Genomic DNA, 24,235 nt, shown 5'->3' on the forward strand with positions numbered 1-24,235 from the left:
TTTAGTCTCAGTAGCAGGTGGGGATGTTAATAACAAAATGCAGCATGGAAGTCTCAGGGCTAATGAAAGCCTATAATTGTGAATACAACACTTATGCCCTTATACTTTAGTATATATTAGTCTACTTTGATTCCACCAGTAAAAACTTACTTCTTCATTGGGACAGATACAGCATGTGACACCGAGTGAGTAGGTATTAATTCCCTGGTGATGATTGTATAGGTATTCTTTCTTGTTTTCTTTAAGTAAAAGCTTCTAGACATCAGGACACAATGACTAGAACAATCTTCAAAAGAAGCAGAACCAAACTGTTAGAGGTTGATGCCTAGCCTCCCACTCTATAAGGAATTATTCCTGCAAAAAAAGAAAAATATTTCTTTGTGACTCTTCATGGTCTCACTATGCCTTCATATCTTCTCCATTTACCTTTCTTGTGGATTATATTCTATTAAAAGGTAGTAGGTGCTTCCTCTCTTAGAACTGAAAGTCCACACACCAGGTCTGGCATATGTCTGTAGTTTTAATTAAGTAACTGTCATGGAGCTTGACTATTGTGTATTTTGTCTTTTACAAAATACAGTGGAGCTATTGCTATTTCTGGACGTATTGGGTTGGGGTTTTACAGCAATTTGTTTTTTCTGGTCTTCTGGCTAAGTTTCATTTTGGCTGAATCACAGAATATAAATCTACACATGTTGGCCTGGTGTCAATGGTCAATTGATTTCTCACAGCTGTGAGGAAAGTATTTTAGTCAGAGGAGTTTCTACAGTCCTTAAAGAGAAATACATATCTGATTAAAAATACAATGCCAAAAAAAACCCCAAAGCAGCAAAAGTTATTTTTCAACAGCTGTGTGCAGAAATGAAACTTGGTTGGAACATCTGCAGCACCACATCACCTGCTCTGCAAGACTCTTGTTGAAGGCAATTAATTGTTAACTAGCAACGTGCCAACAGAGAGCCAAAGAAAGGATTGTTTGCTGAGCTAGTAGTTGTCCTTTGTAATCTATGTGATAGAGCAGATACAGTAACAGTGTCTGTATAAATATAGCAGGGCTGCTCTAAGAATGTAGGATACAGTACTTTCTCTAAAACTGTAGATATTCTGTTTCTTAAACACTTCATGCTAAAACATGAACAAATACTGAAGATGATAGGTTGGATTTGGTAAGACCTGAGAAAAAAAATTGTGCTTGTTATTTTCTAACATGCAGCATCAAACAAAACAAACTCGATAAAGGAAACATCTTGAAAATGACAGATCACTTTTTAAGATTTTGATTTTTTATAAGTTTTAGAGATTTTTAAAATCCTGAGGCAATATATTGATGTTACACTCCATTTTTGGAAACAGAACATACCAAAATAAAATGTTAATTAGCTGCATGTATTAGCTAAAGTATTGGAGTGGTCACTTTATGTAAGTGACTAGAAGCATAATTCACATTCTCTTATGCAGAAGTAGAGCAACTCAAGGTTTCCAGACGGAGGCATGAGGATAATAAAAATAAATTCATGCTTGCTGTTCAATTTCTTGCCACTTTTATTGTGTCTGAAGTACTGTCAGAAGTAAAATCGTGTTTTTATTTGCTGAGTCATCACACATGACTGACATAACATAGAATGATCTCTTCAATTTGAATAGATGACTGCTAACTCAGGGAAGATGTGTATAAGCCCTGCTATTGAAAGTTCCCTCCTAGTGCTCTCTGCCAGTAAAACTCATGTTTAGGAAGCTCAAGATATTTCAAACAGTGTTTGAACGGAGTGGGGTATACATAAAATACAGTGGAAGCAGTGCTTGCCTGTATGAGGCAGTGTGGAGAATTCACAGCATGTGCTGCCTTGGCAGTGGGGCATTGGATCACTTTAGTCATACAGTAAAAAATAGTAAATTAAAAGCAGGAGCTGATTAACTGTCAAGAAAAGGTGTCTAACTGTTGAGGCAGGCAGTGAGGGATGCTGCAGGGGAGCTGGAACTAAAACTTTAACAGCAAGGTGCCTCAGAGATGGTCAAAGATGAAGCCATATCTCAGTGCATCTGTAATGGAAAAGCTGTACTGTGGAAAATAGCACCCAATCCTGCATTGAAGATACGATGTCCTGGAGGGTGAAATGCATCTAACAGAAAGAAAAGATGGATCTCAGCCTGACAGAAAGGTCAAGGGAAATCCCCCAAAGGACCACATCAATGGATGTGATAGTGGTTTCAACAGCTCTCTTGAAATATAAGTTCAACATCTAAACCATTGTCAGTCATGGGGGATAAATATGAGAGAGAGATCTACAATGATAGCTGGTAAGCCTCTCTAAATAGGAGCCCAGCAATCAGTTGTTGTTTAACTTCAAGACAGATTTTTTTTTGTCATTTCAGAAGCTGATCAGACAAGATTCAGAGAGCCTACTGCTGTTAGACTTAAGTCCGTTCTGCCAAAGCCTAGCTAAAGATGTCTTAGTTCACAAACTGCTTTGTGATCTTAGTCTTTTGATCCAAAATGTTGTGGCAGATCACTATCACTAATGACATTCTTATTGCATTTCTTCTCTTTTGTGTAGCTACTTACCCATGAAGGGCCTAACTTTGTGAAATCCTTACATAAGACTTGAGCAGATTTTGCTTACATCAAATCTAAACTAAAACTTAAACCCGGATAGGATTTTTTCCCTCCATACCCCACTTGAATTACATTGACACAGGGTTATTGAAAGAACACAAAATCAGCACAGCCACTGTGGTTTAATAAGGAGTATAAATGGAACACAGCCTGTTTTGCATTTCCAGAGCTACAAACGTGTATTTTGCTCACATTAAACGCTTGAAGGTTGCATTGGTCTTGCTATTACAAAATCAGATATGTTTACGGTAGCTTTAATATTAGTTAAAATTATTTTCTGTATACCTACTTATAACCTTTTTTATTTGTTTTATTCAGGAAAAAAATGCAAAAATAGAAGCATCTACGTGAGCCAAAAGATTTTTGTGGTGTAGTAGAAACTTCACTCTTATCTGAATCAATTGCTACAGAAACTCAGGCATCCTAATAAGGATCAAAAAGCATCAGATGAACAGAGCATCCTGAATTCCCAGAAAAGTTCAGAGCATTAGGGAGTCAAAATGTTAAACTCTCTCAAGCAGTTTTCTTCATGTGCCTTCTGAATTTTGTAAAGGTAGGACAGAAAAAAGGCAAGAGAGTTAACCTTCCATGTACTGGTACATCTTCACCCTAGGTGTTTGTGCCTTGAAGACATGGACTGATCAGATGTCTCAGAAGAGTATGAATTAACAGCCTGAATGCGTTCTGCCTGCAACCAATGAAGGTGCAGCATGTATTCCTTGTTACATCTGGGCACTGCCGTGCATTTTAGCACCCTGACATATCCTGTGGAAACATGGCTGTTTCTGGGAGGTTCTTTATCAGCATGATCTCCACATGTTAATTTCTTGTCTTTATTAATTTTAGTCTATAAATCTAAATATGATAAGTCCTAATGTTATTTTGGAACTTCACACACCTTTCTTTAACTGGCAGAAACATTTGTCTTCTGCTCACACGGTCTACTTCCTACATAGAGCTTTAATGGTTTCCCTGGGGGTGTGAAGATAAAACCTGAGTAAGGCAGATGAATTATTTTGCTAGGTAACATCATTTTAATGTGGAACTCGGGAGGAATGGCCAGGAAATTTACTTACGGTGAGTGGGTTGGAGGTAACAACTCTAAATGCTTGTGCAGATCAGGAATGGAGCAGACAATGCAGAAAAAATCTTCTTGGACATAATTAGATTACTTGAGATTGGTGACACGGTTAGCTCCTCTATAGAACATGAAGTATGCTTTAGATAATTAATGAATTAGATATTGGTTTTACTAGGAACGGCATGCTGATGTTGGTAACTATGTTTCTTGTCCTACAGTTCAGCCATTTCACAAGACTTGCTCCCATTCCAGTCGCTGTGTTCTGCTCTGGTTTCACATCATGTGCAGATCTCCCAGCAGACTGACAGAAGCAGACGTGAATTCATGATGAGGAGCACGCAGCACGCTAGGTTAGTGCACCAACTGAGATGTAATCCAGAGAGCTGTTTTCCTTGCAATAGAGGAGGCTTCCTCAGATTGAAAAAAGAAAAGGGATAATCAACCTTTTATAAAAATTTTGGAAGCTTTATGTTGCAAACTGTGCTGGATTTCAGTCTTCACAAGGATCATCAGCTAGCAATTATTTTGTAAGCTCTTCAATTGTCAGATCAAATGGGAATCAGTGCAAGAGTACATAGTGAATAAAATATTTGTCTCTGCAGATTTATAATTTCAAATACTAAGCAAATCAGCAGTGATTAAATACCTTTTGCATCTGCCAGTCATCTTATTGACTGTTCTTTGGAGCAGTCCCCTTCAGCCTGGTACCATTAGTGTGTTTGCATCAGAAAGCTATCCATGGTATGACTTACTCTACCTTGTGTTCTTTGTAGCATCAACGGAGTGACACTGTTCTGATACATTTAGCACTGACCAGTGTATTGGGCACACTATATAGAACTGTAAACTTCCCTGTTCATGAGGCAAAATTTATTTTTTCTAATTGAAAATAGAAGGCTGTTCCCTCCATGTATTGTATCATTAGTCACACATTTACTGCCCCTTAACTCTAAAAATGGATGGAAGCTATTTTTAGTAATGAGATGAGAATTCAGTATCACCTTTGATGTTTAAATGTGTCCTGTTGAGTCTGCTCAGCCTGGCTGGAATACAGAAAAAACAATGCCTGTTTTGATCCCTGTTGGAATGTAGATGAAATGTGGGGTAGGGGGGAGAATCTAAAAATTGAGTTTGATTTATATAAAGCCAAGTTGGGGAAAAATATGAATCTATTCTACCCTTAGTAGATACCAGCTGCATTAAAACCAAAGCAAAGTAACAAAGAAACAAAACCCTGATGCTTCCTTAATTCCCACTCCCACACCTCCAAAAAAAAAAAAAAAATCAAAGCAAAAACATGCACACACACAAAGAAATCCTCCCTTCCCCATCCCCTTGGCAAAGCAAATCCACATACATTATATATATATGTATGAATTCTTCCATGTTAGCATAATGTTTTACCATAGTTCTACCATTGGCTGTTTTTAATTTCATAGTATACCAGACACCAGCACTCTGCATATGGGTATCAATTAGCAAAGAAAGGACTGTTAGATGTGTGAATGAAGATGACAGAGAATACAGTTAAGAACATTTGACAGAGTGTAGACTGAGGCCCAACACCCAGTCTTGAGGATGCATAATTTAAAAGCCAAAATAAAACTTCAGCCATAGCAGAAGTTTGAATCTTTGATGTACTTAGGCTACAAGTAGGGTATAATCAGGCTCATTTCTAAAATCAGGTAAAGTTAATACAAAAGCTGCCCGCAGGCATTTTTCAACAGGTCTTTAGTAAGCATTGGATGACAGTTTTTCTGACTGTGTGATAAACCATGGAGCTGTAAGGTAATGGGCAGAGCTCACAAGGAAGGGCTCGCTGTCTCTGGGACAGCATCCTCCAGAGTGCTTAAATTAATCCAGGGTCTAAGAGATATCAGTCCCAACTGCATCTCCAGGGGCTGCAGAACAAAATACTGATGATCATAGCTGCCACTGAGCACATGGATCTGAGGGAAGATTTGGAATGAAAATGTGAGCTATGTCTTGCCATTTTCCAGCTGTGGAGATGAATAATGGAATAGGCTAAACGAACCACAGGACTACGTATGTGTGAATAGATGATTAGAATGGGGGGAAAAAAAGATGACTGAAATATTTCATTCAATCTGAAGCAGAATGGTTTGTATTTTCTTATTTTTCTATTCTTTCTTCCATTTTACACTTATCCAGATCAAATTTTAAGCAAAATGCTGGTTAGAAATGCCTACATGGGTTGCTTCTACGTTTTTCCAGTGTGACTAGAAAGCACCCATAGCGTTTCCACACTTTCCAAATGTTCCCCCAACATTTCTTTATCCTGTTCTTATTACCCCTACCCTGCCTGCCTGCTCCCTCTCCCCCAGCTGCAGTTAATGTTATCTGCTTTCAGCGGGGCTCCTTTTTGATGTGCCACACCTGAGCTTAAAGGAAAGGAGGAGAAGGGAAAAAAAAAAAGGAAGAGAGTGCAGCAAACCAGGCTCCGGGCTGCCGCCTGAGCGAGCAGCGGGCACTGCAGCGCTGCAGGTGTGCGGGGAGCTGCGGGCCCTCCCCGAGCCGCATGCGGGGAGTGCGGGGTTCGGTGCCGCCCGGTGCTCGGCCCCGGCTGCCTCTCCGACGGGTGGGGGAGCGAGTAGCTGGGGATGCTCGGGCGGTGATGCCGGGAGGAGGGGGAGGAAGAAGAGGAGGAGAAGGGGGGAGCCGCTGGGACAGCCTGAAGTGGGCGGAGGGGAGAGGCGGGTGTTATACCGTCGCTCGGGGGAAGGCTGAGCATTTGCAAATTGCGGCTCCGAGGCTCGAGGAGCATCTTATCGCCGCCGGCCGGGCGGGCGGCAGCCGCAGCGTAGAACGAGGCTTCCCGGCTCCCCGATCTCCTCGCGCTGTCCCCGCCATCCCCGCCTCTGCCTCCGGCTTCTGTGCCCCCTTCTCCTGTGCAACAGAGAGGAGAACGGCAGCACGCGGAGGTGCGCTCGGAGCCGAGTGTCGGCTAGAGAGCCAGTCCCTCTCCCAACCGCGCAGGCATAAGCAGAGCCCTGGGTGAGTAGTATGGGAGATTCCCCGCTTCTCCAGGCAGGCCAGAACCGATCAGGCCCCCTTCAGCACATCCCTTTCTTCCTTTCTTGTCGTTCTTATGCCTGGAACGTGCAGGAGATCCCTGTCCTCTGTGAGGTTAGTCAAACTGGTGTACCTGCTTGGTGAAGGATTTTTGAAAGGTTTTACTACCCAGCCCTTAGAATAATGTTCTACTATGAACTGTCCCAACTTGAAAACCTTTTTACTTTCATGTACAAAAATTTCTTTTTTTTTTTCATTAAAAAAAAAAAAGTTTTTCATCTTTTACAACTTTTTTGGCCTTATGGAATTGCCCTGTTCACTTTCACGTGTAAATTTATGTAGGTAACACGTAATTTGAAGCTAATGATATGCTAAGGAGTTTCTTAGTCCTTGAATGTTGTTATTAACAAATGATATCTGCATATTTTTCTTTTGCTTTCTTTAGGCTGAACAGCCATGACAGCTGAAAAGACTATTCCTATAATTAACGGCAAGCCAGAAGATGTTTTGGATCCAGAAGCTTCAAGTACCAACCTCGTCCACAGCAATGATAAGAAAGTTCATGAAAGAGGTCACTGGAACAATAAGGTTGAATTTGTGCTTTCTGTGGCAGGGGAGATTATTGGGTTGGGAAATGTATGGAGATTCCCATATCTTTGCTACAAGAATGGAGGAGGTAAGATGGCGTCACGTGTTGATTTGCAGCTCACTGTAAACATCTGGGAAATAAACACTTAAGGGTGTTTTACAGTGATTTCTTGTACTAGTAAGAGGGGTTCAGGACTTAAACGCGTGTGTGTGTAGGTAGGTAGGGAAGTATTAAGCACCTGAGAACAAATAAAAAAAATGTGATGTTTCCCTTACCTCCTTCTTCCCAAATACAATACGGTTTAATTTCTCAAGGTTTTTCTTTGGTTGTGCATTATTAATGTAATTACATATTATTGTTGTGTTTTTTTTTTTTTTTTAAGGTAGAAGAAACCAGTTAGAATAGAACATTTTCTTGTGCATACAGAATCGAGCATACTCAACAAAGTTTGTCTGACATAGAGGAAAAAGTAGCAGTTTATTTTTCTGAATAGTACTTTGGGGAGGAAGAATATTGTTTCTGTAGATGCTATGGATTTTACTTTTCTCATGACAAAAAAAAAAAAAAAAAATCCTTTAAGTCAAACACTTTTTTTAGTCATTACTTCCCCAGTGAATGCAGTAAGGGAGGGGAAGATACAAAGCTGACTGTTACTAAGCCAAGAGAGCAGGGTCTGTATAGCTTAAAATAAGACTGTAGAAGTCTATTCTTTTCTCTCTCAAATCACAGAAGTATAATGTATGATGTGTATTACTTATAGGCAGGTATCAGCTAGGTAAGATACGTGACAATTAAGAGCGAGCACGTCAGCCATGTCGCACACAGCAATGAAGGAAGAAAGATAAACGTTGAGTTTAGAATCCTGTGAGCTAGATTCAACATTCTCCCACTTAATGTCTGAATCAGCAGCCCTAGTGGAAATGTATATCCTGCTAGAACAGCTCAGTGACTGATATATGCAAAGATCTGTTCTTAACAGGTTTGTTTGCTAACAGAGTGCTATGCCAGATTTCCTTCCCTAGTTTGCACAGAACTAGGTGAACTCAGGGGTGGTTTTGGCCATTTTGTCTGCTGTTTCTAAAGACTACTTCTGTGGTAGGTGTGTTACTAGTTTGCAGCTCCTCTTTAACACATTTGTACTGTGGCAAAACTAAGATGACAAGAATTCACTCGTTTTTAGCATGCTGCTGTACTTTTAGTCTCTAATCAATCTGTTGGATGATTTGCTGAACAGTTTCTTGTTGATACATAAAGTTTCCCCGAAGAACTTTTGGCAGAAAAAAAGATGAAAATATCTTGTCAGTGTATATTGAATATTTCCTGAAGCCTTTATATGCACATTGAATTCATGTTAGTATGTCAAAATACGATGCTATCATTTTTAAGGGCATAGCATTAGGTAACACACTCTTATCATGTATTTGGCTGACTTGTTGGCTTACTTAAGTATCATCATTAATCACTACAGCAGTCTTTAAGAGGACTGAATGCATGTGGTTTGATTGGCCACGTCCTGGTACCATGGGAAGTTTGCCATTAACTCCAATTTTCTTTGGTGAGGTCTCAGTCTACGACCTTTGGCTAACACCTCTGTTTCTGTAACTCTCTAGAATGCTGAACTAGAATTAGACTTGGGTCTCGTTTGTTGCACTGAATGTAAATACTGGGAAATACTTCATGTATAATATGTGATGATAATGAAGAGGTGTATGAGCTAGTTATGAAATAGAATGCCTGCTAGATACAGAACAAATTCAGAAGCAGCATGGATACTACAGATCTAAGCTCTCTCTGGCACTACCAACAGACAGTGTAGGCATAAGCTTTTATAATTCTAATTTGCTCTTATGGACACTTGCTATTTCTTTTTTTTTTTTTTTTTTTTTTTTTTTTTTTTTTTTTTTTTTTAGGATAAATAGTCTAATTATGTTTCTTGAATTAGATATTTCATGGAAACGAATCGGTTTGCAAGCAGGCAAACTTGGTATCCTCTGATTTTTCCTAATGGGTATCTGTTGTAAAGGAATTAAAAGAAAGTAAAATTCTAAGCCAGTATGATCAGTTTCATTAAATTGTTTTGTTAAACTCACTATGCTTGTCCATGTGAGTGAGCTAAACTTGTTTTCATGCTGGACAGCAGTTCTCAAATCATGGCCTGGAAGGATGTTGTTTTTCAAACTATGTGTATATTGAATCTTATGTAGAAACCATCATTTTGGATGCCCAGGTTACATTCTTTGAAGTTTACAAAGATATTGCTTGAGACACAGCTGAGATTCAACTATAAGCAAATTGGGTGGCTGAGCTAAGAGGTCACTCATGAAGACATCTCTGAATTAAGAACCTGCAAATCAAAGCAGGTGTATTGAGTTGATCTGCCTTTCTAATCAAAGTGACTGAAGCATTACAGTTACTGCAGATCGTGGGTATTTTTTCCCCATCTTTTTAATGATCCAGAGTATCTATTTGCCTTGTAATTGTAGAAATTTTCTGTAGGTATATTCAGAAACATTTTGTTTGTAGTGAGATTCTGATAGAAGTTTAGTATTACAGGTGTAGCTAATTAAGCGTTGTTCATTAATGATCAGATCAATCTTTAAGACTCCTGTTGAAATAGAAACGAAGAACTGATTGATGTATGCAGTTACTGCATCTATCAGAACTTTTGTGCAGTGCTTCACTGTGTTTGTCTGATTAAACCAGTCAAACTTTGTTTACTGGTGTCAGTAAAAATGGCCCAAATAGTTATTGTTTCCTTCTAGTATTTGTATTCTTCCTTCCTTGTTTCCACCTAAATCAGTTAGTTGCCTTCTATCTCGTCCTTTGGTTTATTAGGAAATCTGAGTACCAGAGGAATGAAGGAAAAAGATTATTTTGGCCTTGTATGTTAATAGGGTCTCTGTATAGTGGAAAGGCTGTATTTCATTCCTGGTTATTTAGGTTTGGTTCTAAATTGAATACTTAAAATCTAGTGTATTAGCAAGTGACATTATGCCTAACAGGTATCTTCTGTCACTTCTTTGTTCATACTTCAGTCATGTTCTCTGGCTGCCATACCTAATAACATGGTTAATCATGAAATAATACAGAATTTCTGCTCTGTGTTAAGAAGAGAAGAATGGTATTTTGTTGAAAGCTTGAAGTTATACTGCTCACTATCTTTACTGGAGTTTACTGTCAGAATGTAAGAAAAAAAGCTGATGCTTTGTAAATTTCCTACAATTTCTAGATGACAATGCCAAGTCCTGTTTTCTTTCTCTGTGTAAGAAGTCCTAAGGTGTAATTTGTCATTCCCTTCTTACGATCCTCATCATTGGTCTTATCTAAGTAACATCAGAGTACTTGAATTTCATTTCCATAATGTTTCTTCATCCCTGCCTTTCTCCTGAGAAAAGAAGGGAAGAGAAGAGAGGGTAGAGTGATTTGATGATAATCAGATCAGAATGGTGTGGCGAAGCAAGAATGTGATCTTTCCTGTGTTTGAGAGAAAGTTCAGCAGAGTTTAGCCTATCCTGAAAAACTTCAGTATGCTTTGTGTTTTGACTGGGGATAGGGGTGGTTTTTGTATTGGTTCTTTGTTTTGAGTACACAATAATGGCTTAAAAGTTAACTTTTAAATATTTGGTGCCAGAAGTAAACACTTTTTACAATTCTAGTACAGCATAGAGAGAATTAGTTAAGGAATGAAAAATTTTTCACTAAGCTGTCAAGGAACTGTGTTCGTTGTAACCAATACCACCACGATGTTTACTCATAGGTGCTTTCCTCATCCCATATGTGGTTTTCTTTATTTGCTGTGGGATACCAGTTTTTTTCTTGGAGACAGCCTTGGGACAGTTTACTAGTGAAGGAGGCATTACGTGCTGGAGGAAAGTTTGCCCTTTGTTTGAAGGTAACAACCTTTTCTGTGTTCTACCGCATTAAATTTTAAATGAAGGAAAAAATCTTACCAAAGTTAGGATGTACTTACAGTAGTAAGCATTTGTTCTTAAATTATCTGAAAAGTAAAAATTCTTTGTTCTCTCTTCCTCCTCTCCAGGCATTGGATATGCTACCCAAGTTATAGAGGCACATCTAAATGTATATTACATCATTATTTTAGCATGGGCTATCTTCTATCTGTTTAACTGCTTTACTACAGAGCTTCCCTGGGCTACATGTGGGCACGAATGGAATACAGGTATGACCTTGGTAGAAATATTTGCTGTACAAATAATGACTTCCAAGGAATAAAATGAATTAGTGTCGAGAACAGAACTATTGTGGTAGAAAAGTCTGTGGGAATGGGCTGATCATGTCAAACTGTGATAAAATGAATCACAGAATTGTAGGGGTTGGAAGGGATGTCTAGAGATCTAGTCCAACCCCCCCTGCCAAAGCAGGCTCCCTAGACCAGGTGGCACAGGTTGTGCAATGAAGACTTATTCATACCTTTCTGATTTAGGTCATTGTATAAGCATTTGTTCCTGTGAAATATAATGTCAGATGGGAAAAGAAGGCTTTGGCCTTTGTTATTTCTGTAAAATATTCTGGCTAAATCCCAGGACTCTCATTTTCAATCGTATCCATTCTCCCAGAATACAGTAAGTGAATTCAACAGAAGAGCTCTTCTTTTTCTATTTTAGATACAAGTTAAAGAGTGACTTTCCACTTGCTCTATTGAAACAAAGTGGAGACTTGTTGCTGGTTGTTTCATCAGCCAGTTGTTGCCATTGGCCGTTGAACAACCACTTGAAGAATTGTGTTGTAGTTCCTGAATGATTGCCTCGATTTCTCAAAGCTTCTTCATTTAGCCTCAGATGTTTAATTGGCCCTTAACATTGCCAAAGTGCATTTAGAAAGTGTAGGAGTGTGTAGCATACTGCGTGGATATTTTCCTAGCTTAGGCCTCTGATCTGGTGATCAAAATACTATTACAGAAGTAGCAGCTGTAGGATTTTAGAGTATCTAGAAATCCTTTTAACCACATAGAGTATGATATAGTAAGTGGCTTTACAAGATGCACAAACTAGAAGATGGACCAGAAGAAATGTATGTACATGTCAATATAACAATTTTGTTGTTGTTTTTATAGAAAACTGTGTGGAATTTCAAAAACTTAATATGAGCAACTGCAGTCAAATCTCTTTGCAAAATGCTACATCTCCGGTGATGGAATTCTGGGAGTAAGTGCACATAAACAATCTGCTTGATCTGGCTGTTCGTTATCTTCCAATATTTTTATTGTTTACAGGTTATTAGGTATTTTATAAACTGATAGCACTTAGTGATATGAGTTCAGTTGGAAATTTTCTCATATAGTCAAAAGATTCAAGATGAGTAGTTTAACTCTTTTTAGAGGATTCAAGGAAAAGAATTCCATATTCTGAAAGAACATAGAACAAAGTGTGCCACTTACTTGGGATCTTGGCTCCTGCTGTTGGAGGAAAGAACCTCAAATACATACTAATGAGGCAGAGGTGAAAGAGGATGATTTTAAGTGTTTCTTGTTGTTTGATGGTGGTAGTTTTGTTGGTTTTTTTTTGTCTATTTGTTTTCCGAGGGTGTTTACTCTCTTTTCTTCCATCACAGTTGCATCTTCATCTGAGCTAACTAATATTTTGGAGTTCATATATCATTATATTTGAATGGTCTGTGTTAGTTTTTCAGTTGGAAAGCTTAACACTCTTGAGTCTCCTTGACTCTGGTTTCTAGTTAGAGTGATAGAAGAGAATTCTCTCTTCACAAAATACGGACTGCTTTTGTGATGACACATTTTTTTCTTACTATAAATATTTAATTAGTACAAGTGTAGTTGCATACTTGTTCTTTGCAAGGCACGGTTTGTATTAAAACAGTCACAGAATTGGGATGTTACTTTAATGTTAAAGTAGCTCTTCTTAACTTAAAGGAGTGTATTACAGAGTTTCTGGTTACTAAATGTTCTTGAGAGCCCATTCTAATTACCAGTTTATTATTTGGAAGAGCATTATTGTGGGACTGTGGTTAGAGTTGTTTTTCCCAAACTGCAGTAGTTACCTTTGACAGGGCTATAACTTAGGACTGTTCTCCAAGGGAGAACTCTGCATTTGACATCATTTTCTTGAACATTAGCATACGCTATTGTCTTTGCCTCTGGTCCCCTTAGTTTTGCTAAATAAGTTATCTTAGTCTTAGCAGTTGGTACTTATTGTTTCAGTAAGTAATGTATTAAAACAATATTAAATCTGTACAAGTCTTCATGTTTCTTTTCTGTTAAAATCACAATAACCTAAGCACTCAGTCTGTTAAATTAGAATATGCCTACTCTATCCACTTCCCAGGTAATCTTTTATAATAAAGAGGATTTTCTTATGTGGCACCTCTTATTTCTGTGACTTCATTTTAACACAAATTATGGTTCTTTAGGACAGCTGAAACTGAACTATTTAAAAAAAAAAAATTGAAGGGGCATAGTTAGAGAAAATGAACAAAGTTTTTTCTCCAGTACTAGTCTTATTTGTTCACTGTTTTTATTTACTTATTCAATTATATTCAAAATTTGGCAACTGAACGTATCTCCAGCTATCTAGGGAAGCAGGCAATGTTCAATTGATTTCTAAGGAGGGCACAAACTAAGTTTTATCTCCCTGTGTGTCCAGGTATTCTGTTTGCTGTTGTTTTTTGTTTGGTATTTTTGTAGTATGGTTTTGGGGAGATTGTCTGATTTTTCGATGTCAAAGTTATTGCAACCTACATACAGGAGCATTTCAAATGCATTCTTTCTCAGAATTCTCAAAAAATGAAGCTGGAAAAGATTCTGTAGCTGAACTTGGAGTCCTTTTACAGTGCATTTTGAATCCTTCAAGTTCTGCATGTATTTGACTACCTGATTTAGGCTGAGTTAGGGATGAGTTAGGAAACCATGAAGACTGATAATCAGATAAACTTTTTCTCTAATTTCTGTTACAATCGTGTATGAAAATGCACATTCCAGACTTTCTAAAGTCATATTAAAAAAAAAAGACCCTCCGAACCACTTCTTGTTATTTATTACTGACCAAAGTAGCTTATGATATTAAACTTTTCTGCTTCTGGTGCCCAAGCAAAAGTGGCGCTTGACTTTCTATCCTTGAAAACTGAATATATCTACAGCTAGGTCAGGTTGCTCAAAGTCCTGCCTGATCTTGAATGTGTCCAGGGGCAGAGCATCCACTGTCTCTCTGGGCAACCTGTGCATCACTGCATTTACTGTGTCTAGAAAAATGAACAAAAAATAGCCCACCTTCTTCCTTATATCCAATCTAGATCTTTCCTCTTAGTTTGAAACCGTGTCCTCTTTTTCTGTCACAGCAGACCTTGCTAAAGGGTCTCTCCTTTCTTGCAGCCCTACCTTCCCTCCTTCCCCCCCCTGGCCTTTGGCTACTGAAAGGCTGTTCTCAGCTCTCCCTGGAGCCTTCTCATCTCCTGGCTGAACAGCCCTAGCTCCCTCAGCTCAGCCTCACGGGGGAGTTGTTCCATCCCTTGGATTATTTTCATGGTCCTCCTCTGGACTCCCTCCACCAGGTCTGTTTCTCATGTATTGAGGACTCCATACCTGGACACAGTACAGGTGAAATCTAACAAGAGCAGAGAAGAGGGACAGGATCACCTCTGTCATTCAGCTGGTCATACTTCTTTTCATGCAATTGGCTTTGTGGGCTTTGAGGACATATTGCTGGCTCATGTCCAACTTCCCATCCATCCACCGGTACCCCCAAGTCTGTTTCAGCAGAGCTGTGCTCTATCCTTACATCTCCCAGCTTCAATTGATAGCAGGGGTTGCCATAATCCAAGTGCAAACCTTGTACTTGGCTTTATTGAATCTCATGAGGTTCACCTGGGCCCATTGCTCAGCCTGCCTAGATCTCTCTGGATGGCATCCTGTCCCTCAGGCTTGTTGACTGCGCCACACAGCTTGGTGGCATCTGCAAACTGCCGGGGGTGCACTCGATCCTGCTGTCAGTGTCATTGTTGAAGTTGGTAAAGCGTACCGATCCCAGTACTGACCCCCACTTATCACTAATCTCCATTCAGACAATGAACCACTGCCCACCACTGTAGGTACAATCTTGCAACTGGTTCTTCATCCATCAAACATTCCATCTATCAAACTCATATCTTCCTAAACTGGAGAGAAAGATGTTGTGTGGGATCACATGAAAGGCCTTCACTGAAGTTCTGTTACGCTATCACAAAAGGCCACTAAGTTGATCAGGCATGACTTGCCCTTGTTGAAGCCATGGTGGTTGTCTTGTACCACCTCCCTCTGTTCCCTATCTTCCATGATAATTCCCTTGTTAAAATTTAAGAAGGTACACTGTTGCATGGGTTCCAAATTCAGAATGGATATGACAAACTAGTTGAGAAGTGGAAGAACAAACTTCAAATATTGGGATTGGCTTTGCATTAAAATGACCATCTGGAATTAAATTCTGTAATTTAGATCCATCAGGTACAGTAGAGCTCTGTGCTTAAACACATACAGTGCAGATCACAGAGTAGTTAATATGTAATAAATATATTACTGGACTAGTTAATTTGTGCAGTAAGTAAAGCTGCAGATAACTATTTCCAGAATTGTTATTTCATTTAGCTAAAAGTCTTGTTCACATGATATTATTTCACTCCTTTATAAATGCTACTGTCAATAACCATAAGTTTATTGAAAGATTCTTCTAAAAACAAAGTTAAAAGAAAGTTGATGGGCTAAACAGGGCAGATGCTAGCTGCTAATTTCAGAACTCAGAGATAGTGATGAAGCTTTTCACACTGCAATAACCAATCACAGGACTGAATTGATTTGTATAATGACCAGGTTTCTTACAATTATATTCCATGATGCTCATGAAGGATGAGGGAGGCACTAGTTTTCTTCTGAACGACATCACTATTCAGATCCTGCTGTGCATTTTGCTTTTTGCAGTGTTCTCTAAGTTATGGTCACGGTAAATGCAATTTATTGTGGAAAGGGCTAGATGGGGTAAAAAGTTCTTTGAACTATTAGCATCTGCTCTTGAGACAATTTATGAATCAGAGTGGTAATTATTGTGAGTAGTCATCTAATTTCAAGTAGAATCAAATAGTGCATTTGGTAATTGTCAAGCTGATGTTAAGTATTTCCTTTGATAAGCATATAACTTCACCACAGTCTTCAATTGTCTTCGCAGTATCTTTAGGCATTTTAATTTAAAAACTAACAAAACAAACAAACAAAAGCAAAAAGTACCCCTTCATTCTTGGAGATTGGAGAGGAAGAAACCCATGAAATGCATGAGTTATTAGTGCCATGTGTTTTCTTCAGGCCAATTGCTCTAAGAGTTAATCATGATGAGGAATACACCGGTTGCTATGTATTGCACAGCAGACTAGACTGGCATTCTGTAAATGCCAGCAGAGGTTAGTAGCGGGGCACAAGCTAGATTTGTGTGTGCATAAATGAATGTACAAATCCCAAAAGGGATGTCTCAAGGGTGTCTTTGGAAAGGAGTACGTTTTTTATTCTCTCCTTCCTTTAGCTAGTACTGTTATGTCCTTTCCATCCCTTAGACTGGAAGTCCCAGCCCTTTTTATTTGTGATGGGAAGCAAACTCAAATCCATGGATGTTTTGAGGACTGCAAGTAAAGATTTCAGCCTCTCTGCTGAAATGTTTCTAGCTTTTATTACTTCTGTGGACTTGGCCATTCCTAAAACTATCACTGCAGTCAAACAGGCAACTTGTTCAAAGGCAGCAAAAACTAAGAGAATGTTTTGCAGTACTACAAGGCTACAAAGGCGTGTGGGCTAACAGTTAACTTTCTTCAGGTCTGTACAAAGGATACTGTCTCCTTGTTACTCTAGCAGCTATAGAGCTATACAGTTACTTCCTCTGATAATTTAATGTTCTCTACCAGCTTTGATGTCTGGGTCGTGCAGTAGATGAAAGCTTAATTAATGTCTTGGATGGACACTGCTTGTTTACTTACAAAAAAAAAAAAAAAAAAAAAAGCACACCAGTCTGTAGAGATAAGTATTGCAGTACGTCCTAGGTAATAAGAGCAAGGATTGTTATCTTTTTTTTTAACAGGGTAACTGATAATTACTTGTAGTTATGTGGCCGTAATGTCCTGATGCTGCTGAAGGAGCAGCATGCAAAGTCTGGGGGGTTAGATTCACTTTACTTGCTCTTCTGCTTAGTTAAAAATTTATATCCCTATTAATGTCTGTTTTAAGATTTGAGTTAGCTGACTTGTCGTTGACTAGAGTTATCAGTGTTGACAACTCTGGGAAAAATCAGGAGCTTAAGGAGGATTTCTTACCTTCCTTAAAAAGATTTGATAATTTAGGGCATTGATTAGTTTCACTTTCCATATGCATATACAGTTTTCAAAAGTGAGCAACTGAATTGATCAAAACTCAACTTTTAAACTTCAAACTCATGTTACAAAGGACAGACAAGAGTCTGACTTCTCCTTTGTTTAATACTGGTACCCAGGATTCAGAGACTGTCCAGTTAAATTACTGTTTTTCATCTCATCCTAGAGGATCAGCCTGATAAAAGATTAAAAGAAAAAAAAGTACTTTCAAGGTATGCCACAGGTAGTTGTTTTTGTTTGCTTGTTTGTTTGTTTGTTTTTGTATGAATCTTAAACAGTAAATAGCGTAAGCTGCAGTAATAATAGAGGTGTTGATCATTTTGGATATGTTAAAGCAGACCTATGAAAGAGATAGGTAGCCACAGGTGATGGGGCTAACTTTATAGCCAGGAAAGCAGTATAGAGATTAGAAAATAAACTATTCCATTGTGCTGTGTGTTTTCCTAGGTGGGGAAGCTTTCTGGTAGCTATAGAGGTCAGCAACTGTATGTGTGTGCTCCTTTGACTGTTATTCCAGTCTGCCACCATGGACAGGAATTTGAGATTTCTTGTGCTTGGGAAGGGAGCTGGGCAGACAGAGAACCCACGGTTTTGTGGTTGATTCCACCTCAATAGTTTTTTATTGGCTGTATAACAACTTAGTCCTCTGCTAAAGAAGGTCTAGTTGTTGGCCTGTCATTCTCTGAAGGGAGTGACACATCCTTAGCGTTTCCAAGTAAAGCCTAGTGAGGAAAAAAAAAAAAACAACCTTTTTTTTTTGGTTTAGGGAGAAGAAAAGGGTTTGTTCTCAGCAAAAAGGAGAAGGCACAAACCCTTTCCTTGAAAAGTCAAAAAGAAAATTTCCTGTTTCATTCAGACTGCAACTGACTGCAAGAGTCACATTGTGCTTAATCCCCACTATCCTATGAAAAGTCATTAACGAGTTGGGCCCAATCCTGCAGTGCTCAGTACCCAGAGACCTTCAGCACCTCTCAGAACGAGACCCTTTGTGCATGTCTTGTCGAAGAACGCTGAGCTGTGCCAGACTTGCTTGTTCCAGTTTAGTTCAAGAGAGGCCATGTGAAAACAGCTTTTTGTTTGGATTCGCATGAGCTCTTCATCTGGTTTTGCCTCAGAACCACAAATTCTGCCTGATTTCAGTTGAAAGAAGGAAATGGGGTAGGTCTCAAAGTGCTAAGCCAAGGGTAAATGTTAGCCTAATGCAGACGGATGAACTTTCCCTTGATTTTGATTTTATCTGGAATGTTTTGTGTAACATTTCAAATATACAGAAAAAATTACCTCAAAGATTGTAAAGTCATGTACTTGAATAGTTCAAAATGCCAAAAGTAAGATTGTGCTACTTTAAGTTGATGTTTTATATGAATTTGATTATTTTTGGTTAAAGAAACATAACATTCTTTTCAGTAGAACTGAAAAGGATGGATAGGAAGAAAATACCATGTTGGTATTCTGTATTTTGTTATTTTTCTCTTTGTTCATTTTCCTATGTTTTGTAATCTGTTGACGAAGATATTGATTTAATCAAGGCTTCTTAGTGTGCCTTGCAATCTTAGATTTCTTGATTACCTTCACATTCATTTATCGTCATAAAATCTATGTAAGATCTAATTATTCCCACTTTACAGAAGGGGCTCTGAGCTATAGAGAGTGTAGAAGTGCTTAAGTGTCAGAGGTCTGATAATTGTTATTTAATGTTCTTTATTGTAGAATAAATTGCTATAAATTGGCTGTGCTAATTTTAATTCAGTTAAGAAGAAAAATAAATGTACCTGAGTCAGCGGTTCAAATGTTCTCCCTGTTGTGCAAAAAACAATACTTGAGTTTGGAAGGGACCTCTGGAGGTCATCTTGTATAACTACCTAGTTAAGCATAGCCACCTGGAGCAGGTTGGACATGACCACGTGCAGGTCATTTTTAAATAACTCCAAGGAAGGAAACTCTGCAACATCTCTAGGCAATACTGTGAGTCTGAATAAATATATTTATATCTTAAAATAGAATTTTAAAGGGAAACTTTTAGTTCTCCAGTGAAAGTTAGGAGGTACGCATTTGTGGTTTTGAAAAGTAATTGTATAGTGTTGCAAATTCTTCTTCAGTAGTTGTAGGAGCTAAAAATAACAAACTTTGTTTTGTTTGATTGCTATGGAGCTATGAGCAAATTTGATCTTTCGTTTTCCAAGTTACATGGATTGATATCAGTATTTCAGATAATGTTCATAAAGCATCTATTTCACTTGCCATGATCGGAAATATCTTTGTAGCATTCAGTGGGAAATGTGGAAAAGTTTTACTTGCAGCGTTGGCAGAAATAGAAGTTACATTTTTGTAATGAAAATTACCCTTGATCACACAATTCTTAGAGTTCTAGTAAACATATTATTTATTACTTTCTAATAGTTGGAAAATGCGTGCGGGGTGCTGAAAGACATGCTTATAAAGCTGATGTCTTTGGAAGCTGTTGAGTTGGGTACCTAGTTTTGCTGGAGTGCTAAATTTTTTTTTTTCTGTTTTTTTTTTATTTTGAAGTATCAAAAATTTCCATATTATTTTTAACGTAGGTGTGTGTGTTTAAAGACACACATCTGTAAAAGGCATTTCTTGATGTTGAGCAAAACAGTTTACTTACAGGGAAATTAAAAATAATTACATTTAAAAATTGTGAAAGGTCTACAACAGCAAAACCTTACTTGTGTCACATTAAGGTTAATGAATCAGTCAATTCAGGGCATGCTAAAATAACCAGATGTGTTTTTTTTTTCTGACTTTGCTTCAGTTTTCATTAACTTTATATAGATAACTTTCTGTTATTGAGGGAAGGCCACTATTGAAAAGCCTTCTTTCAGTATTGCCAGATTTTGTGCAAGTACAAAAGAGAAAACATCCTCTTTAAGATAACAACTTCAGTAAAGGATGTGGAAATCTTTGCTTTACTGGAGACCATACTTACTAAATGGTAAGGGCTTCCCTACTTTAGGGTTGAAAAAGGGAAGTACACTGACAGATTCATCTGAATACTACATAGTTTTAAAAATAATCCCTTATGTGACTTGATCTTTCTCCTTCAAAGGCGGTGATCCAAGTTTTGATAAATTTTTGGGTCACAAGGCAAGGCCATGGTACTTTAAACAAACATCTGTTTTACTCTTTAGCAGATTCAAAGTGGAGATATCATGCAGAAATACAGATTCTTTAAGCTTCCCAAACACTTGGGAACCATTCAAACTGAACAACAATGAATGATGTTGAAAGCTGTCATACATGTTCCTTCTACACTTGTAAGTAAGCAAAGTTCTAAATCTTCTAGAACTAATGAAACTGAGATACTGTTCAGGATAATTGCTACCTGAAGCCAAGTAGTCCAGTAGCTCTCCTAAAGAAACAAATCTATCTTTCACAGTTGAAGCTGAAATGTTAAATTTCAGTTTTACAAGGTATGAATGTGTTTTAAAACTATTTGGATGTGGCACTCAGGGACAGATTTAGCGAAGGGTTGGTAGCTAAGGTGGTATGGTTAGGTTGGACTTGATTTTGCAGGTCTTTTCCAACCTGAGTAATTCTATGATTCTATTGTCTTCACTAGTTTATCATGGAAATAACAGCTGCAAGACTAGGTGTGCAAGACAAATAACATGCAGTTCTTCAGGGACACGTTTCTTTAATGTATCTAGAATCCTTTAAATGTGTTTTGTAAAAATTAATAGACTGCCATTTTTAGCTGTCCAGGAATATGTCCATTAGATTTGTTCACTGTCTTGATATCAAAATTCTTAATAACACTGATGCCAAGAATTTCTGAGATGCCGAAGTAATTCTGAAAACGTTAAACAGGACAATAACATTCATCTTCCTCTTGGCTATCTGTTAGTATGGGTACTGCAAAGGAAATGGGTTCATGCATTTCAGCAGCCTAGTATTGGTTTTGGCTTTTGAAACAGTGCCATTGTAGACCTTATTCTCCACAAAAACAAAGCAAAGTCAATTAACAATAACAACAAAATTGGGTTTTATTTAAATTAAAGCACTTTTTAAGAGTATTTTCCAACTACAACTTTGTAGACTCAGGGCAGCAGCTGAAAGGGTGATTGTTTAGTTTAAAGTTGCTAAAGGAGATATGCTTTTAATGTGCAAAAAAATGTTTGGTAGGTTTTTCACTCTTTTCCACTATATTCTAGTGAGGCAGCAAGGAAACTGAGTTTTAGTGTCTGGAGGTTTAGGAGGTTTTCCTCAGGAAGACTCATTAGCTAGTGTTATGGGTTTCATGAGTTTCTTATGAAGACTGAACAACATCAGACAGTGCAAGCCTTTAAGCAACCGTGTAGGCACAGTTATCCTGCTGTGCAGAAATGGAAATTGGCCATTATGCTCCTGAAGTCCCTTCCTCAGATATTTTTTTTCAATGATTTCAACTCTGCTGGCTATTGTTTTTAGTTAACAAATGAAAAATGGAGCCAGTAGAATTTACCTGAATTTAAGTAAGAGTCACATAAATGTTGCAAGAGGGTTGTGGTGGTAGTTTTATGAAGATTCCATAGTTGTAGATGTGGACAAAGGAATCAAGACCTCTCAAAATATCTGACTTACAGTATCCTTTTTCTCTTTTGACCTATCAACTGTCCTTTGCTGCCTTGTGCCCCTGCTCCTTTGCTTTTTCCATTCTTAGTTTCCTTTGTAACTACAACTTAGCGCAGGGCCAAGAACTCACCATTGAGGACTGTTTTGCATAATCAGGGAATGGTTCTCATTTTTTTTTGTGGTCTAAAGCTCTTATCAGATGAATGCTTAAAAATGAACAGTAGAATACAGGTCCACAAACTGCCTAAACAGCTCAACAGAAAATTTGAGAGCTATCAGGTTGACCTGAATTTCTTCTAGGTGCTACCAGTTCACAGCTACTGTGGCCTGAATGCTAAACTAATTTACATCACTTGGTGAATGAAAGCAACGTGGTGTTTTTGTTTTTGTTTTACTTTTTAAAAACACTGTATAACTTCTTCATAGGGCATTAGGTGGAGTAGAGGATAAACGGCACAGAGACTGAAGGTTATGAGAGATTACCAAGAAACTGTAGAGTTGAGGTGAGTGGAATGATACCAAAAAAAAAAAAAGTGATTTGATAGAATTAAACTTTGAGATTTTGCTAAGTTTCCATGACTTCAGCAAAAGAGGTTGAAGGAAAATAGGTCAGAAATAGCTAGAGGAGAAGCAAAATGTTCTGAGTTTATGCATCACGCTCTCCTTAGTTGTAAATACACAGACACAAACAAGTTGGTTCTGTATGTACACGCACACAGTAGTTGCTAAGTGATGTCACATTCAGATAAGTACTGACTATAATGAGACAGGTTAACACAAATACTTTTAATTATTTTCCAGCAATATGAGAAATTTTAGAGAGAAGTCTGCTGAGGAAACTTTTAATATTTTAAATTTTGGTAAGTTTTAAAATGTTGGATAATGAATGTTGTAACATAACAGTTTTAGGACTTCAGAAGGAAAAAACTAGGCTGAGCAGCAGCAAATGTAGCTCAAGTAGAAATAATTCTTTCTGATATGTGTAGATCTCAGAAATATGCTGTAAGAGGTAAATATTTCATAGCTGTGCATAATTCTTCATCATGGGATTCTCACTAGTGTGGCCACTGGGAATTATCTGTCTGCTGCTTTCTGAAAGCCAAGTTTAAAATACAGTGGTTTTCAAGAAGAGAACTCTTACAGTTTGAAAAGATTTATAATATTTTTTTTGTTATGAGAATTATAAAGTAAACTGCTAGCCATTGATTTGACAGGGTATTATATCTTTACCATTTAGCATACTTTGAAAACAATTACAATAGGAATATATAAGGCAGTGAAGCATACTCCCTCAATTTTTTAGCATATTGTATACCCTGCTTAATGTTCTTTTCTCTCACTGTAAGAGAAAACCATTTTGTATTCAAGGAAAGGTGTGAAGCATGTAATTTTTGGATAACTTGCCTTTTCTTAGCTTTTATCTCCTGGTAAAATAACTTGTGTGTTCAGTTTGTAAACTGGGATTGCTCAGAGCCTCCTCTGAAATACCACTGGCTGTATGTTTATATATTGTTAGAAATAAACTTCTCTTTATTCCACAGAGAAGCTGTGGATGCCCCATCCCTGGAGGTGTTCAAGGCCAGTTTGTGTGGGGCCCTGGGCAACCTGTTCTAGTGGTAGGCAGTTCTGCCCACAGGAGGGAGGTTGAGGCTGAATGATCTTCGAAGTGCCTTCCTATCTAAGCCAATCTATTAATATTTATTTATTTTTTTGCTTGTTTGTTTCTCTTTACTCACTTCCATAGAAGCATGTTTCAAGCTTTTACTCTTCTAGGCTATTCCACTTTTGAGCTGCATGCTCCAAATGAATTGATTGGTCTGCCTTCCAAAATATAAAGCATTAGCATGTACTAGACCATAAGGAAAGGTTGCAGCTCTCTGAAAGATGTTCTAGAAAAGTTTCTGTGCTGTTCAATAGAGCTTTGTGTTATAATAGAACCAAAATATCAATTTCAATACCTTAGAGGTCCCTTAAAGCTGCTCCTAATTGC

At 38.0% G+C, this 24,235-nt stretch overlaps 1 protein-coding gene across 2 annotated transcripts in view; it reads left to right on the plus strand.

The window, feature by feature from the left end:
* Positions 1–24,235, plus strand: part of SLC6A11 (solute carrier family 6 member 11) — a 104,042-nt gene that overhangs the window by 16,056 nt on the left and 63,751 nt on the right. Inside the window, exons 2-7 of one of the 2 annotated variants that reach the window (XM_090148065.1) lie at positions 3,228–3,317; positions 3,914–4,045; positions 7,174–7,404; positions 11,075–11,209; positions 11,357–11,497; positions 12,392–12,482. In XM_090148065.1, coding sequence (XP_090004191.1) covers positions 7,185–7,404; positions 11,075–11,209; positions 11,357–11,497; positions 12,392–12,482 — 587 coding nt within the window. In that variant the 5' untranslated portion in view covers positions 3,228–3,317; positions 3,914–4,045; positions 7,174–7,184. Of the gene's footprint in view, positions 1–3,227; positions 3,318–3,913; positions 4,046–6,178; positions 6,711–7,173; positions 7,405–11,074; positions 11,210–11,356; positions 11,498–12,391; positions 12,483–24,235 lie in introns of those variants that run through there. The other variant, XM_090148064.1, reaches the window with a different exon arrangement.

This window comes from Phasianus colchicus, chromosome 11 (assembly GCF_987193195.1).
Source record: "Phasianus colchicus chromosome 11, bPhaCol1.hap1.1, whole genome shotgun sequence".
Taxonomy (NCBI): Eukaryota; Metazoa; Chordata; class Aves; order Galliformes; family Phasianidae; genus Phasianus; species Phasianus colchicus.